General features: G+C 35.0%; 1 protein-coding gene across 1 annotated transcript in view; it reads right to left on the bottom strand.

Annotated features, from left to right (window-relative positions):
- Nucleotides 1-17,500, bottom strand: part of LOC106876327 (uncharacterized) — a 71,303-nt gene that overhangs the window by 41,018 nt on the left and 12,785 nt on the right. The window contains exons 2-3 of the mRNA XM_014924828.3: nucleotides 14,332-14,415; nucleotides 1,596-2,277 (exon numbers count right to left, since the gene is read on the bottom strand). Of these exons, the coding sequence (XP_014780314.2) occupies nucleotides 1,596-2,277; nucleotides 14,332-14,415 (766 nt within the window). The remainder of the gene's footprint in view (nucleotides 1-1,595; nucleotides 2,278-14,331; nucleotides 14,416-17,500) is intronic.

A 17,500-nucleotide genomic window follows, 5' to 3' on the forward strand; every position in this document is an offset into this window, starting at 1 on the left:
AGAAAATATTAGCTTTTATTAAAACTAAAAAATGTATTACAAGTTATTACTTCTATTTGTTATTACTTGTTACTTCTATTAAAAATAAAAATAACTCAAAATACTTTTTGCATTTTAAAAATTTCATTTTTTAAATTATTAATTAATAATTAGAGATTTGAAAATTGGTTATAAAAAATAATAGTTGTACATAATTAGTTAGTACAATAAATAGAATAATACAAAATTAGTTGCATATTACAGTAAAATCTACCTGTAACAACAAATTCACAGTAAAATTTACTTGTGTCATTGCTAAAGTTATTGCCAAATCTTCACATTTTTAGTCTTGACTCAATGCCTAATTTTTACATAGTGAATGTGCCTACCATATATACTATTCTACATTAGCTATATTGATACTCTTCAAAAGTGTTAACAGTTTTCAATTTGATTAAGAACTAAATTAGTGACAAGATCTGAAAGATGTTGCGTGTGAGTAAATTGCGGCCTTAAGAATATTATTCAGTTAACGAATGGAACAATATTAAGATAGTTCTGATTTTTAATTAAAAATGTATTTTCTGTTACTTAGGTTGAGACGTTCGAATTTCTCATTCACAAGATTTTCTTTTTATTCTCCTACAATAAGAACCTTCTCCGTACTAAACTCACTACTGTAAAAACAAGGCGAAAGAGGATGTTAAATGACATTATTGACAGGAATATCACACAAGTGACTTCACATCACTATGAGAATTATGTGTGGATATTATCCTTCTGCCTTCAACGCAGTAAAAGCTTTTGTAATAGTAAATTCAATGAAGCGTACAGTAGCTGAAAACAATAGCAGAAAAAAAAAACATGAATAAAATTGTGACTGCATTGTAAGAAGTTTACTTCCCAATCACATAGTTCCGAGTTGAAACTATAGCGTGGCACCTAGGAAAGGTGTCTTCTACTATATTTTGTAAATTGTGACTGCGTTGTAAGAAGTTTACTTCCCAATCACATAGTTCCGAGTTGAAACTACAGCGTGGCACCTAGGAAAGGTGTCTTCTACTATATCTCAAAATACTTGTGAGGGGATTTGGTAGACGGAAAGTGAGAGAAGTCTATCTATCTATCTATCTATCTATCTATCTATCTATCTATCTATCTATCTATCTATCTATCTATCTATCTATCTGTGTGTCTGTCTGTCTGTCTGTTTGTTTGTGTGTGTGTTTGTGCTTGTAACTCCAACACTGCTTGACAACTTGTACTGGTTTATTTACTGATTCGTACATTGGTGGCTCTCCAAAAAGAAACTAATCGAACAATCACCAGGCTATAAAATTATGTAGTGGGGGGATTTGTGCGATTAAATCCTTAAAGCTGGTGACCCAGCATTGCCTCAGACCAAAGAGTGAAACAAGTAAAAGATGAAAAATAAAACTAGTTTTCTTGAAATGTTTTACAAGTATGTTTAGAGATTCTTTCTGCTATAATGGAACAATAAGGATTGAATCAATAATATTACCAATAATAGTGTTTGTTTTCAACATACCTTTTGGTACCTTACCAATATTTCCACACATTTTACAGTTTGCAATATATACCTTAAAGTAACTTACCCAAATTTCACCGTCTCTGTTATTATTTGACTTTCATTGAGATTTTGAGCCACGGAGAAATACCATTGAACACTTTTATCCATGTAATTGTACTTCAGAGCTAGATCTTCAAGATTTATACAAGTAGAACTCGTTTTATGAGCATATGGACTGAACATTTCCAGACCTGGGATGACGAAAGGCTCTAAAGCAAGTGCTGATCCGACTATTATTTTTGAGGACGTATCGATATTGTTTTGCACAAGCAGATAAAACATTGTGAGAATATCGCTTACATTGCGAAGGGTTTCATCAAAGCTTGAATTAAGTTCCTTGTTAGTTGAGTCATCCAAAGAGCTGCAGTGGTCACGAATGTGATCATCCACCATGTCCTGACTTAGAGGTTCTACAAATTGATTACTTGTATCGTTCGTATTATGTCCAAAATCATTACTTGTTCTACTAGATTTTGATATTTCTTGGTTTAATGTTTCGCTGATGTCGTTTCTTAAACTGCCATTAATCGATTTTATTTGTAAGTATTTACTAACAAAATTTGCAGTCTTCAAAGCTACTTTCGCATACTGGTCCCAAACTGTTCTATCGAGACGAAGTGCTAAGGTGTCACTGGTACCATTCTTACAGTTTGAAGCGTTTAATCTCTCAACATACTCCAACGCTTTTTTCAGCTCTGTAATTCTGTCTGTGGAAGAGACACGTAAATAAATCGAAGTTTTATGCATGATAACACTTAAATGCAAAATAATTTTCTCTACTATGTAGAAAAATATATAATAGCACAGACACACAGTTACACAGACACAGACACAGGCACACATAGATAGGCACACACACAAGCACTCACAGAAATACACATATACACAAATCATGCCGCTCCCATATCTCTCTCTCTCTCTCTCTCTCTCTCTCTCTCTCTCTCTCTCTATATATATATATATATATATATATATATATATATATATATATATATATATATAAAGAACAATATGATATAAAGAATATGTAGTAAAAGGAAATCCCACGTCAAAATTTCAGTAGTTCTCTCTTTGTCTTTATAGTATAGCAAAACTATATATTTCTACCTCCCTATCATTATATGTGCTTGAATATGCAATATACGCATGCGTGTTTAATGCAGTTGTGTGTGTGTATGTGTGTGTGTGTGTGTGTGTGTGTGTGTGTGTGTGTGTGTGTGTGTGTGTGTGTGTGTGAGAGAGAGAGTGAGTGTGTGTTATGTATACATGGTGGCAGTCGATCAGCTAAACAAAGAAAAGGAGATAAAGTTCGAGTCAATTAGTTTTTTTCCTCACTTTTCTTCGGTTACAGCGTCTAGCAGATATGTCATTGATTTCGTTTTCTACCCTGACCGAAGGTGGCATTTAAATCCCAAACAAATTTGACCTGAATAAGTACTAAAAAACGTTACGTCGAACGCTATAAGAAATTCACTGCTCATCATCCTAGACTGCCATTTTAATTGTCGATCCTGAAAGGACAAAAGGTTATATTTACGACCTTAGGGTTTGAACTCCCATCGCAAAAAACCCGAAACTTCGAAGTTTAGCCCAGCTAAGCCATCGTCCGACGATGGGTTAGCTGGCCGAATTTGTACTCTACAAAAGTATGGTGTAACCCATCATATTAATTTTTTTCTTACAACTGAAGATTAAATCATTAATATGTATGTGTGTATGTATGTATGTATGTATGTGTCTGTCTCTCTGTCTCTCTCTCGCCCTCTCTCTCTCTCTCTGTATATATATATATATATATATATATATATATATATATATATATATATATATATGTATGTATGTATGTATGTATGTATGTATGTATTATACAGTGGCCTGCAAAATTTACAATGCACAGTCAAAACTCCAAGTTTACATAAGTTGAGGTAACGCAGGTTAATGAAATTTCCACCTTTTATGAATTTTTTTTTTTGTAATAAATGCAATGCAATAGTCAGAATTACATAATAATGAACAAACACAATTGTATATGGAAAACAGTTGAACTTCAAAACGCAAAAGTTTACAACACATTTATACAATCAAATCAGTATTTAGTTGCATAACCCTTATTGATGATGAGAGCGTGCAGGCGCTTTGAGTAGTCTCCTAAATACTTTTTAACATGTGGTGGGGCTTATTTTTCTCCATTCTTCTACACAAATTCTTTACAATTATTGTAAGTTACGCGGGTTTCGGTTTTGATCTCTGAGTTTCATTTCTTTCCACAAATTTTCGACTGAATTAAGGTCTGGAGAAAGACTTGGCCATTCCAGAACACTAGTCCTATTTGTTTTCAGCAAACTCTTGGTCAGATTTACTGTGTGCTTTGAATCATTATCCTGTTGAAAGGCTCATCCTTGTTCCAAGTTTAGGGAGCGAGCACGAGGTATTAAAAATCTCTCAAAAATCCCCTATATTTTCCGCCACCCATTGTTCCTTCAATCGCTTCCATTCTTCCAACACCTGGTGAGCAAAAACAAGCCCATACCATTAGTGATCCGACTCCGAATTTGACTGTAGGGATAGTATTCTTGGACGCATATTCCATGCTGTTTTTTCTCCAAACCTTGCTACTCGGATTTCTGCCGAAAAACTCAATCTTAGTTACCTCAGACCAACTACGCTTTTCAAATGTTGCTGGTTCATTTAGATGTTTTTATGAGGAGAGAGAGAGAGAGAGAGAGAGAGAGAGAGAGAGAGAGAGAGAGAGAGAGAGAGAGAGAGAAAGAGAGAGAGAGAGAGAATGAAATATAGAAGAGTGGTGGGGAAGAAAAAAAAGGACGATTATTACTATGTTGTTACTTAATATGATAATCTGATGTATAATCATGATAGTTTGAATTTATATTTGGTTTGACCTTTCCTTGGTACTATTCAGAAGGAAGTCGAAATTCATTTGAATTATTTCAAAAACGTCACATATAGTCAGTCATTAATCAATTTATTCGTTTTATGTAATAATATGTTATCTTTAATGTAAAATATATTACCGATTTTTTTCATTTTATTACATTTAAATATCGTTCAGCTCGGTATAATTTTTTTCATTTCCACATCTTTAATTTTCTTGGGGATTCCTAAAGGTCTCCCCTACTTTTCGTCCTCTGAACAAATATTGAGCACATCATGACTATAACTGCGAGGTGTTGATTTCTATAAAAATACTGAATACAAGTACAAACACTCAAATTTCCACTTTCGATTAAATATTTACCTATTTCTCGATGCACTTTTGGTGACTATAATAGCGACACCGTTTTGTTCATTCTGGTAAGCTGACAGCCTCAATTAATCATTTACAAATCTAACTATTTCTGTCATTTCTTCCGATATTCTGTATATATATTCCTCACATTTTTCTTTCCACTTTATCTACCGTAACGAAATTATGGTGGTACTCATATTTAACTGCAGTGTTTAGTGGAATAAATTATTCAAAAAGCAGTGCACAACAACTTTACTTTTTTGTGATAGACACTTGAAACATCTTATTTTATTATTTCTTCTCTTTGTGATTGAAATGGACAAATATTTCTGCATATCTTGATTCCATCTAAGACAAAGGCCCACACGTCAGCAGAACCTGTACTCGTTCAACTATCACTATGCTGATAATGCGTATTATCTTCACAATCCTTTAACGGCATCATGAACAATACTTAATAGCATGGCCTGAGAATGCAGCAGCTCAAATTAGTCTGTTTCTTAAAGCAATGAAGACTAAATCGATGAACGTCAATGAAGAAGGAAGCCATCTGCCAATTTCTTCATACCATGACAAAAAACTCAAACAGGATAGTGTCTTGAAACTCCTCGTTCCTGTGTTGTCCGCAGCGTGAAAATCTTCCTGACAAGCGTGCAGCATGCATGAAGCTACTGTGACAAGCTTCGAAATATTTTGGAATGAAGTTATTTTCAAAATATATATAGACGACCTTCTTTTTTGCCGAGCCGGAGCCTGGACTGTATAAATACGAAGTTCAAAAAGCACTTCCATAGTACATCCATCAGGACTCTGGCGAAAGTTTGAAATGTGAGAGTGAGCACAAATAAGAGAGAAAAGTTACGGACTCATTAAACTCTTCTCTATTAATATTATTCAACGCCGAGAAGGTGGCGAGCTGGCAGAATCGTTAGCACACTGGGCAAAATGCTTAGCAGCGTTTCGCCTATCTTCACATTCAGAGTTCAGATTCCGCCGAGGTAGACTTTCCTTTCATCCTTTCAGGTTCGATAAATTAAGTACCAGTTGAGTATTGAGATCGATATAGTCAACTTATTTCCTCTCCCAAAATTTCAGGCCTTGTGCCTATAGTAGAAATGATTATTCAACACAAGAAGGCGGTGATCTGAGAGAATCCTCGCCGGAAAAATGCTTGCCGGCATTTCTTCCAATTCTATATTCTAAGTGCAAATGCCACCGGGTTCGACTTTGCCTTTCATCCTTTCAGTGTCGAATTAATAGATACAAGGTGAACGCTTGGAGCGATGTAATCAACTTTCCTCCACCCAGTACGTTGCTGGTCTTGTATCAAAGCATACATGCATACATACATACATACATACATACATACATGTATATCTAGCTGTTTGTGGGATATCCCAATGATGGGTCAGCATCTCCATACACTGGGTATACCGTCATCAGAGACACGGTGTGTATGTAGGAAAGTTCCAACACCGTGAATTCTGTGCGGAACTTTCCTACATATACACCTTGTCCTTGATTATGGAATACCCAGTGTATGAAGATGCTCACCCATCACACGGGATACCCCGAAACAGTAAGACGTTAATTACTCCTACATTTTTAATTCACCTTACTCATATTAAATACTCTAAATGACCTGAGATATTCGTCCTGCCTTGGTTTTGTTGTCCATTTTCCTTTAATATATACATAACATGGATCCCTAGCACCAACCTCAGCTGTGAACTTGGAACCTAACGGATGACCAATTATAGCACTTACGCAGCGGGCCTATTCGTTTTGATCATCAATGAATTAAACCCCTCTTATTCTATATGTATATGTATATATATATATATATATATATATATATATATATATATATATATATATATATATATATATATATATATATATAAAGGTAAGATCCAAGGATCAAGGTGTGGGGAGTTGAATGGATATGGAAAAAGAAGATGGAATTGTATGTAATCTTGAGTAAGAGACACGAGAAAGATAACCATTAAAGTATTATCTGATGCTTGAAAAGAAAAGAGAAATAGTGTTTATGAATTATACACTTTTAAAGTGAATTCAAAAAAAAAAGAAAAGAGAAGATAAGACGGCATAAGCACGATATAAGGAAATTATTAGACATTAGCTTCAACGCTGTCATTTTAATATGACAATACTCTAATAATGCTCCTTTGTTCTTTGACTAATTTCTTTGGATAAAAATTGATATCAATACTATGTTAATACAGTTACAGTGAAACTGAGTCAAAAAATGATTTTGATGAACAAGACTAATTCATTTTCTCTAGATTTTCATCTGTATATAATAAAGTCATTCTGCTGATAATTTTAAAAAGTTTTAAGTATACAGCTAAAGATATAAATATAGCTAAGCCGAAGCTACATATATGCAAGATATAAATCAGTGTGGAGAAACTGAAGTGATTTTAGCTTCAACGATAGAGGAGGCTCACTGCACCTGTGCATCCGTGTGTGATAAAGTTCTTGATTTAATATATTCTAGCTACATTGCTACCTTATTGCTACAAAATTTACCCATTAAACATGCTAAATACGAAAACTGGTGAGAAAGACGCAAGGGATTGGTACTTAACAGCGTGGCGATAAAACAAAGCAGAAAATATACAAACATTTTCCATTGAAGTTTATATGGGAGAAATACATTTGGTAACATATGAATATTATTAAGACTTCAAACGTGAATTCTGACTCAGTGATACATACATACATACATACATAAATACATACACATCTGCATACATACGTACATACATACATACATACATATATACATACATACATACATACATACATACATAATAGCTGCTTTCTCGTAAATGAGTAAAGCCATTGCTAGAAAGAATCATTGAAATGAGTCAATGGTGATGCAATGGGAGGCCCTTGTATGACTTTTGAGCCCGTCACAGGATTTGCACATCCTATTACATAATGCACAGCTGTGCTGGCTGACAGAGGGAACAGATGCCACAGTATGAAGTGTTTTGACATGCCTTTTCAGTCTTCCAACTGAAAGGCATACCATTTCACACGTTGCACATTTTCTGTTGTGCAAGATAGCCATATTACAATTTACACGGTGTTGATTCCTATGAGTTCTGTGATGGCTAATGACCGAGCATGCATGATTCAAACATTTCCTTCCACAAATCACACACATAAAAAGCAGCACTGCCTCATTTTCCACAGGTTCATTTTTTCCAAGCCTTCTGATCTCGTGCTTCATTCTCTTTCGTTTAAACTTTGAACAACAACTGCACACTCTTTCCCTCGATCCATTTTAGTCTTGTGCCTCCCTCTCACAATCAACAACTGAAACTCCTGTCTGAGTCAGAGCAATTTTGAGGCAGTCCTCGAACCTCATTTTGGGTTTGTGAGCTGGTCTACTACCATCTTCCATCTCACCACACAAAAATTGCTTAGGAAGCCTTTCATCATTCATTTTCACCAAATGTCCACCCCGCTTCAAACAACTTGGCAGAACTATCGATTCTGCACACCTACTACCACTTCTCCCAAGTACCTCTACGTCACTGATCGCCACTTTCCAATTTATCACAAGAATTTTCCCAAGACGATATTGAGAATATCGTTCCAAATGCCTTAATGCCTACCATAAACAACCCATACCTCATTTCTATGAAGCAGGGATGGCAAACGACATGTGCTATAAACTTTAATTTCGAAAGCTATATTATGGCGTGACCAGAGATACTTGTGAAGCCTACCAAAGGCACTACTAGCCTTGCTAGAGATCAAAGTACTTCCTAAATAAATGAACTTAGTTACAACTTCCAGCCTTTGTTCATACACAATTACAGACGGTTCCGTATAAAGTTTAGAGAGATCAGGCTGGTACATCGGAACAGTTTTATTCAAGTTGATTGTAAGTCCCAATGCTGTACATGCTGCAGAAATCGCATTCAACATTTGTTGCATATCTTCCTGGGAATTTGCTAACAGGTTGCAGTCATCTGTATACAAGAATCAATGATGAAGAACTTCCGTTTGAGCGCAAAGTCATTCGGTGTTGAAAAGTTTTCCCGCTGTCCTATATCTTATATAGACCAATTCAGCACAATCTTCGAAAGCTATATGAAAGACTATTCTATAGTACAGAGCAAACAATGTTGGAGCAGGAATATCATCCTGTTTTACACCATTTTCTACACAAATTGGATCTGACAAGGTATTTCCAACATTAACTCTTACATCCATCTCGCCATAAAATTGTCTAAGCATTCTCGCAAATTTTTCAGGGCCGCCCAACTTTGTGTTGGATCTCCCAAAGTGCAGCTCTATTTACAAAATCAAAAGCTTTCGTCAGATCAATATAAATGAGAATATGAAAAGGAATATAAAATTATGAATATAAAAAGAAGTTTTAAAATACACAATATATATATATATATATATATATATATATATATATATATATATTACCCAGAAACACACACACACACACACACACACACACACACACACACACACACACACACACACACACACAAACACACACACAAACATACACACACACATTGTTGAATGGCCGTTGACTACTCATTAGTTCCTCCGCTCTTCGACTTGTCTTAGTATTCATCTCTGTAGCTGTCCAACAATCACCCGCCTCACCAAGCAAGCTTGGTGGAGTTGCCAGTTTAGTAGCCGACGACTCGACCATGTAACAGGTTGAACTGGATTACAAGTTACCAGTATCGTTCAAGAGCGACCAATGCCAATCGAGAGCGACCTGACAGTACATGTATGTATGTAATCTATAAGATACCATTTCTTAGAACCAGGGTTCATCCATGTCGTTTTATACTTATTCTTTAGTTGAAACATTGTATTCATGACACACAAATCCATCTCTTCGCACATTTGTAACAGTAGTAAACCATTACTGTTGGAGCTCCCAACCCCATGCTTTCCTAGGACACCCCAAGTCTCCAAATCTGCACCAACTCGAGCATTAAAATCACCCAAAATGACAACTTTGTTATCATGGGGGATATTGCGTATAATCTCTGTAAGTGATAAATAGAAGGCAAGTTTATCATTCTCTGATGAATTCATAGTTGGAGCATATGCACTTATGAGTGTTGCATAGCGATCTTTTCTTAATGGAAGTCTTAAAGACATCAAACAAACCGAATTACCACATGGTAGTTCCTCAAGTTTTGAAACCAGAATGGCTTTGATAGCAAATCCCACTCCTGATTCTCTCTTATAGGTCTCCTCTCTACCACTCCAAAATAAATGATACCCAGCAGATTTCTCTACGAAATTCCTCTTTCTATGAATTCTTGTTTCGGCTGACGCTACAACATCCATATCATATCGCTGTAACTCTTTTGCAACAAGCACGGATCTTCTCTCTGGACGAGATTTCAGACAATCATTGTCTAATAACGTTCGAACATTCCAACATCCTATATTCATAGGCTTGCATCTTAACTTGAATTTACTCACAGTTGCAGGATGACGACCGGACCGAGGCTGTGGTGCCCTGGGACACCTGCTGGGCCAGACATCAGAACAAAATGTTTCAGAGCCCTTTTTGCCATTTGCTTCATTATCAACATGAACTTTCATTGTTTAGATCTGCATTTTTAAACTTCGGCCAGCTATGTACATACACGATGTCCATTTCTTTTTCCTCCCCAGCAACATCTGTGCCTGACACTTTTTAAAATGAGAAATATTTTGCACTTCAGCCATTCCCACTCTCTAAACTTCAAAGCATGATCCAAAAAGAAGAGCAAGTCAACATCATCAGGTGCATTTGCAGCCGCAGGTTTTATATCAGAGTGTCCTTCTCCCAGTATTTGCCCAACCAAAGGCTAACAACAAGACAGCAGTGAAGTATTTAAATTCAGAGTTACTCTCTCCTAGATATACTGCCTTCGGCATGGCTTGGGTAAACAGATGAGCACTGTCCACCTTTCATCTATTTATTAAAAAAAAATACATACATACATAAATACATGCATACATAAAAAATACAAGCTTATATACATACAAAAATACCGTGTTGTTAATGATGAAATTCCACTGAAGGAGCTTTGGATCTAGGTTAGACACCAGCTCCTTCTCTGTTAAAATAAAACTGAATAATGACATACATACATAAACACACGCATATATATATATATATATATATATATATATATATATTATTAGGGATAAAAATCCAAATTTATTTATTGTGCTTTTACTTATTAATTTTTTTTCTATGTGACAGTGGATTTTCATCGATGAGTTCATGAACCTTGGTTCTTTTCCCTAAAACTATATATATATATATATATATATATATATATATATATATATATATATATATATATATATACGAACATGCATACATACATACACGCACAAATTTAAACTGGGTATTTCCTTCATACTAATAGGAATACACTGATTTATAAAAGTTTGTGAGATGCAATACCGATAATGTTCTAAATAATATAACTATATTTCTATTTGTTTTCTGTATTTTCAAACGCAAATAAGGTCCAAACTTCTTTTCAACTAAGAGTGGTCGATAAAATAAATATCAGGTGTTTCACGTTCAATCCACTATGCATTCCAGTATACACAAATGTTTGTTGATATAAAAATGTCATTATATTAATAGATTGTCTGTATTGGTGTTCTAGATTTTTGGTATACTTTAATCACGATATGACCTTTAGCTGATAGTCATTGCTGTCTTCAGAGACATTAGAAAATTAGTGTCTGTCTTTATCAATGCCATTTCTCTAATATTGCTTTATGATATGATTATGTACCGTTATAATGTTTCTTGCGAAGCAAATTTAAATAGTTATTGCCTTTTATTATTTGTAAGATCAAAGTTACCCAGGGAATAATAATTGCAGCAACGTTTTGGTTGTTGCTTGGATCGCGTTCACCATCATCCTTCAGATCTATGAACAACGTCGCTCCTACCTTAACCACCTGGTCTATTTTACCAGTATTGTGTACTCCGAATACGTTAACAAATGTATGCTTCTAACTGCCATATTAAATGGCATTATTTGCGAAAGGTCTATCTGCTGTTCATTGCTCGTAGGATGGTAACAGATATCATGCAAAGGAAGTCAGATAGATCAAAATGGTGGTGATACATATGGATAAATACAAAATATTTGGTGTAGAGAATAAGTAACTTTTTTGCGCATATTCTGTATATCGCATTTCTGATATAAGGAATAGTTAAGGGCATAAGGTATTAGGCTATAGATTTCAAGCTTAAATCGTTCCAAGTAGTTCAATGGGTAACTAAGTAAACTATAAGACTCTATTATTTTCGCGTATATTGGTCGTCTCTACGAATATATAAGAGACTTGAAACAAGTAGCCAAGCATCTGCATTAATATGGTTTTGGAGTGTTAATTGCGATAAACAAGCGCCAAGTATAATGCATTTGGGGATATTTTTAATCCAAGATATCTTTAAAATAAATCTATATTTATATTAGAAATACGTTGACTTGTTAGTTGCACATTTTCAAAGAGCAAGACACTGGTTCACCCCATATATCACGGTGACAGTGGCGGCAAAGCAACAGTAACCTGCTTCAAAGGCATTCATTTGAAGTCTCGCTGATGCTTAGAAAATTTGACGAAATTATTCACAAACACACAGACAAAGACAGACACACACACACACACACACACACACACACACACACACACACACACACACACACACACATACACACACACACACACACACACACACACACACACACAGATACATACGTACACACACATACATACACAGAGACACTTCTATATTTGTATCAACACACACAAATAGAAATATGCTAGTGTCGGTGGTAAGGAAATATGTCCTTAAGCCTCTAATTGTAAGTTTATTGAAGTTTATTGTTGTTGTTGTTATTGTTGTCACTACTAATGTTGTTTTGTTCCGATCGCAACCGTTTTGGTGTTGGAAGTAGCAATACCGTTTGTCTCTGCGCTTGCTCTCTCCGCCGTGAGATGAAACGTTTTGAGGTGGTATTTGTTGCCGTAAATAAATCATTTGAGGTTTTACTCTCTCTCATCTCATGCATTGCTTTGCACTCTCTTCGAATTAATAGAAGTTTGGATTTCCAAGAACTTCTTTTATGAACAGACAAAATATCGAAATCCCATTTAATTCTGTTTGAGTCTATGTGTATGAGTTTGTGTGGTTAGGGTAGTTTCATATAAATTTCTTTCCCGTCTGTTTCTAACATTGTCATTACTCTGGTATGGTCCCTGCTAGGAAGTAGAGTGATCCACTTGACATTAATTACACGCTGCCTCATATATACAAGATATAATGAAAGGCTTGAAGATGCATGTTGTGGCTATTCTTCGGGCTTCCTGATCACTGCTGCAGATGAGCGCCAGTGTCCTGTGATATTTTCCTATGGCTACGTATACTACTGCAGGCTACACTTCACCAAGCATTATTCTAAATTTCAGCTGGAGAGGGATACAGCAGCTTTCTCTGTATTTGGTTCATATATTGTCATGTATTTGTCATGCTTACATTTCTTCTGTTAAAAATGATATCAACCCAGAGCGAACAGTACCGTTTTGGTTTTCGCATCAGTGACACCATTTATCTCTCATCAGCTACTCTCTCCACTGTGGGGCAGAAAGCTTCAACATGGTCTGCTTTCGCTAGATAAGTAATTATTTGGGGAGATCACATCGCATCGCTGTGCCTTCTTTCCCAGCATATACAAACTACACTCAATATATGCATTACATTATTTAATAATTGTGTTATATTTAAGAAATATACTTATCAGTGTGAAAAATTCGCCTACAAAGATGAAAAGAATGATTAACTTTCATCTGTTTCCCTCTGTCACCTATTTGCAATGAGAAGATGACAACAAAACTATAGCGGTAGTGCACCATCTTGGTGGTCGATTGCAGTTACATAAAAAAACACAACCAGAAATAGAGGGTTTACATTACCTGTGGCCAAGATATATACGAGAGCACTGCTCTTCAGTCTCACTCTAAGGATGTTCTAATTAAGCAACTTACTATCCTATTCTCTAAGAGTACCAGCCCTATGGAATCATGATTCCCTTAATATTTCGCTAAGAAATCTTGACGTTAACTAATTGAACGTTGGTTGCCTCAATTCCACATCTCTAGCTGACTAGCAATGTTAATAAAACCTGTCCCTTCGCCATTAAAGACGTGTAATGCCTTTTGGCGTTTAGTTATATCATTTCTCGACATTGTATTGGTATTATAAGGCCTAGAAATCTACTAGGTCATTTACCACGCTTTCACTCACTAAAATTACCATTTCCATCATATCGCCAGAACGTTTTGATAACTGTATTCAAATGTAACCAATGTTGAACTATAAGATACATTGAGCAAACATTGAAACAATAAAGGCAGCTTATTAAATTCAATGGTTAAAAAGAAGTAGAAGATAAATCTATAGTTTTACCGTCCAAGCTGAGGTTCTGTTCACTCGCGTTTGAAGTGCGTGTTTCTTTATAGGTATGTTTGCTTATGAAGTGAGATGAATTTTCTGAAATAGATAAGTATGATGGATAATAGAGATACCACAATAAATTATGAATACACAAACATATTCACATTCCGGGATCCATATGCGCTGATATACACAGTCGTTCAAGCACGCACGCATACATACACATACATACACAAGATAAGTATAAATACGCTCACACAAAATGCATAACAACCGACACTCAGACAATCGCAAATTACTGAATTTTTTAAATTACAACAAAGAGTATACAGCAGACCTAGCAATGTAATATCACGTTATACAGCTAGTTTATCGTCACATCAAATAATGATCTTCCTTTTGTTGTGTGACGATTGCTTCTTTATCCAATTAACTAAGGTATATGCCTGTCTGTAAATTCGGTGTATATATACACACATACATACATGCATACACACACACACACACACACACACACACACACACACACACACACATACATATATATATATATATATATATATATATATATATATATATATATATATATATATATATATATATATATATACACAGAGATGGAATTATATATTTATATATATATATACATATATATATATATATATATATATATATATATATATATATATATACATACATATATATATATATATATATATATATATATATATATATATATATATATATATATATATATATACAGGGTCCGCCAAAAGTAACTATATTTTTTTAATTTAATATCATACTCAATAGCTTTCAGTACCAGGTTTCCAGTAACAATTCTATAAATCTCTAAGTTACAGGGACATAAACAAATCAACGCCGGTTATGAAGCGGTGGAGGCGGGGAGAAAACACAGACACACATAAGTATATTTTATACGACGTGCTTTTTTTCAGTTTCCGTCTACCGAATCCATTCACAGGGCTTTGGTCGGTCCGAGGCTATAGCAGAAGACACTTGCACAAGGTAACACGTAGGGAGACTGAGCTGAGAACCATGTGGTTGGGAAGCAAGTTTCTTACCACACAACGACGCCTGGGCCTATTTATATATCATAATTGTGATTATACATTATTTTCTATAATAATGATATATGTTCCAAGTAGAGCAATTAAATATAAACTGGAAAACTTTGAGTAAAAATTGAAGTATAAAAATTATCAGTAATAGGAATGTGATAAATACGAGTGCTTGAAAATATTAACAAGAAATAAGCAAATACAGCAAATATGATATAAAAGAGAATGAATGATAAACATAATAATGAGGCATTATGACACAAGTATTGATCTCTGTTCTGTACTGCTTTGGGTTGTCTCTATTCAAAACTTAATTTATGGGAAATATTGTGTGTAGGAGAGAAGACATTGTTTAAGGACGTATGATGTGACGGGACTAAAGTGAATTATACCTACACACACACACAAATACACGCACATTTATATAGCTATATGTATTATGCATAACCCTATATGCAGATATTAACTATTTACACACACGTGTATATACATACACACACACACACACACACACACACACACATATATATATATATATATATATATGTGTGTGTGTGTGTGTGTGTGTGTGTGTGTACGTACATAACATCTTTTCATTTATATTGATTTATATGTTTAATATGTATATATGTGGTTGCGCGTGGGCGCATATATATATATATATATATATATATATATGTGTGTGTGTGTGTGTGTGTGTGTGTGTGTGTGTGTCTGTGTGTGTGTGTGTATGTATGTATGTATGTATGTATAGCAGAGAAAAAAATAACAGATGATGTATAAATGTCAATTCATTACACCTGTTTCTTACGCTTTTTTTAAAATTTCATGAGTTAATTACATCATAGTAAAAATACCGTATTCAGCAGATGATCCATATAATTTCAACTCAATAGAAGAACAACCCATGCGCGCAGTGGGAACGCATCTATTCGCCAGCCGAAGGTGACCTTGATTGGTACAAAGCAAAAGCAATATTAAAGAGGTGGATGTGTATTAGCAATTTAATTAGTGAGTAAGGGTGAATTGAGATTTATGGCCATCACCTAGCTAGTGGCCGCTCAGGATGTAACATGGAGACAATTAAGTGGTTTTTTTTATCAAAGACTAAAGATGAAGGGTATGTAATTATATATATATATATATATATATATATATATATATATATATATATATATATTATGTGTTTTACCGTTATTCGTTTTATCACCCTGGGTTTGAGAGATGAATAGCTAGAAATGAAGTCGGGACAAAGCGAATAGAGGCAGTTAAGTACAGATATGTGGGCAGTATACACTGGTTAAACATTAGGATTCTAAGAAGGAAGAGATGGTGGTTATGGAGAGGGATGTTTCAAAGCCAGCGTCGACTGACGAATAGATGCGTTCCCACTGGGTGCATCGGTTGTTCTTGAATTGTTTTGAAATTATATGGATCATCTGATGAATACAGACTTTTTTAATATGATGTAATGTATTCACTCATCAAATAAAAAATGCTTAAGAAACAGCTGTAATGAACTGACATTTATCCATTGTTTGCTATTTTGTATTTGCTAATAATACACCAAAGAGATTCACGACCCGTCGAACTTCCTAGAGAATACAAAATACTACGTGATCTGCAAAACGCGCGTTTGAGACCAGTGCCTAAGCGCTCCGGTGGATTTTCTCTATGTGCATACAGACATACACACACATACAGACACACCACACACACACACACACACACATCCCGTTCTGTGTGTGTGTGTGTATGTGTGTGTGTGTGTGTGTGTGTGTGTGTGTGTGCGTGTGTGTGTGTGTGTGTGTGTGTGTGTGTGTGTGTAAAAGATTATAACGGCCGTATTTTTTAACTGATATTCTCCAAACTGGTAATATACATTACTTATGTTACAGGGATGATTTTAGACTCTTAAATTTTTTTACATAATGAGTTACGGGTCCCCTGAGGGCAGAAATCGCCCGTTCCTGCATTACGTGGGGAAGTTACTTTGCGACATAACTTTCAGAAATTTATTGTCTCCTTTACATCCATTGCTCATGAAAAAAAAATATTGCTTGAAAGTTTAAAAAAGATATTTGCTTCCGGTTTTCTAA

Source organism: Octopus bimaculoides, chromosome 1, assembly GCF_046866305.1.
Source record: "Octopus bimaculoides isolate indiv1 chromosome 1, ASM4686630v1, whole genome shotgun sequence".
NCBI classification, from domain to species: Eukaryota; Metazoa; Mollusca; class Cephalopoda; order Octopoda; family Octopodidae; genus Octopus; species Octopus bimaculoides.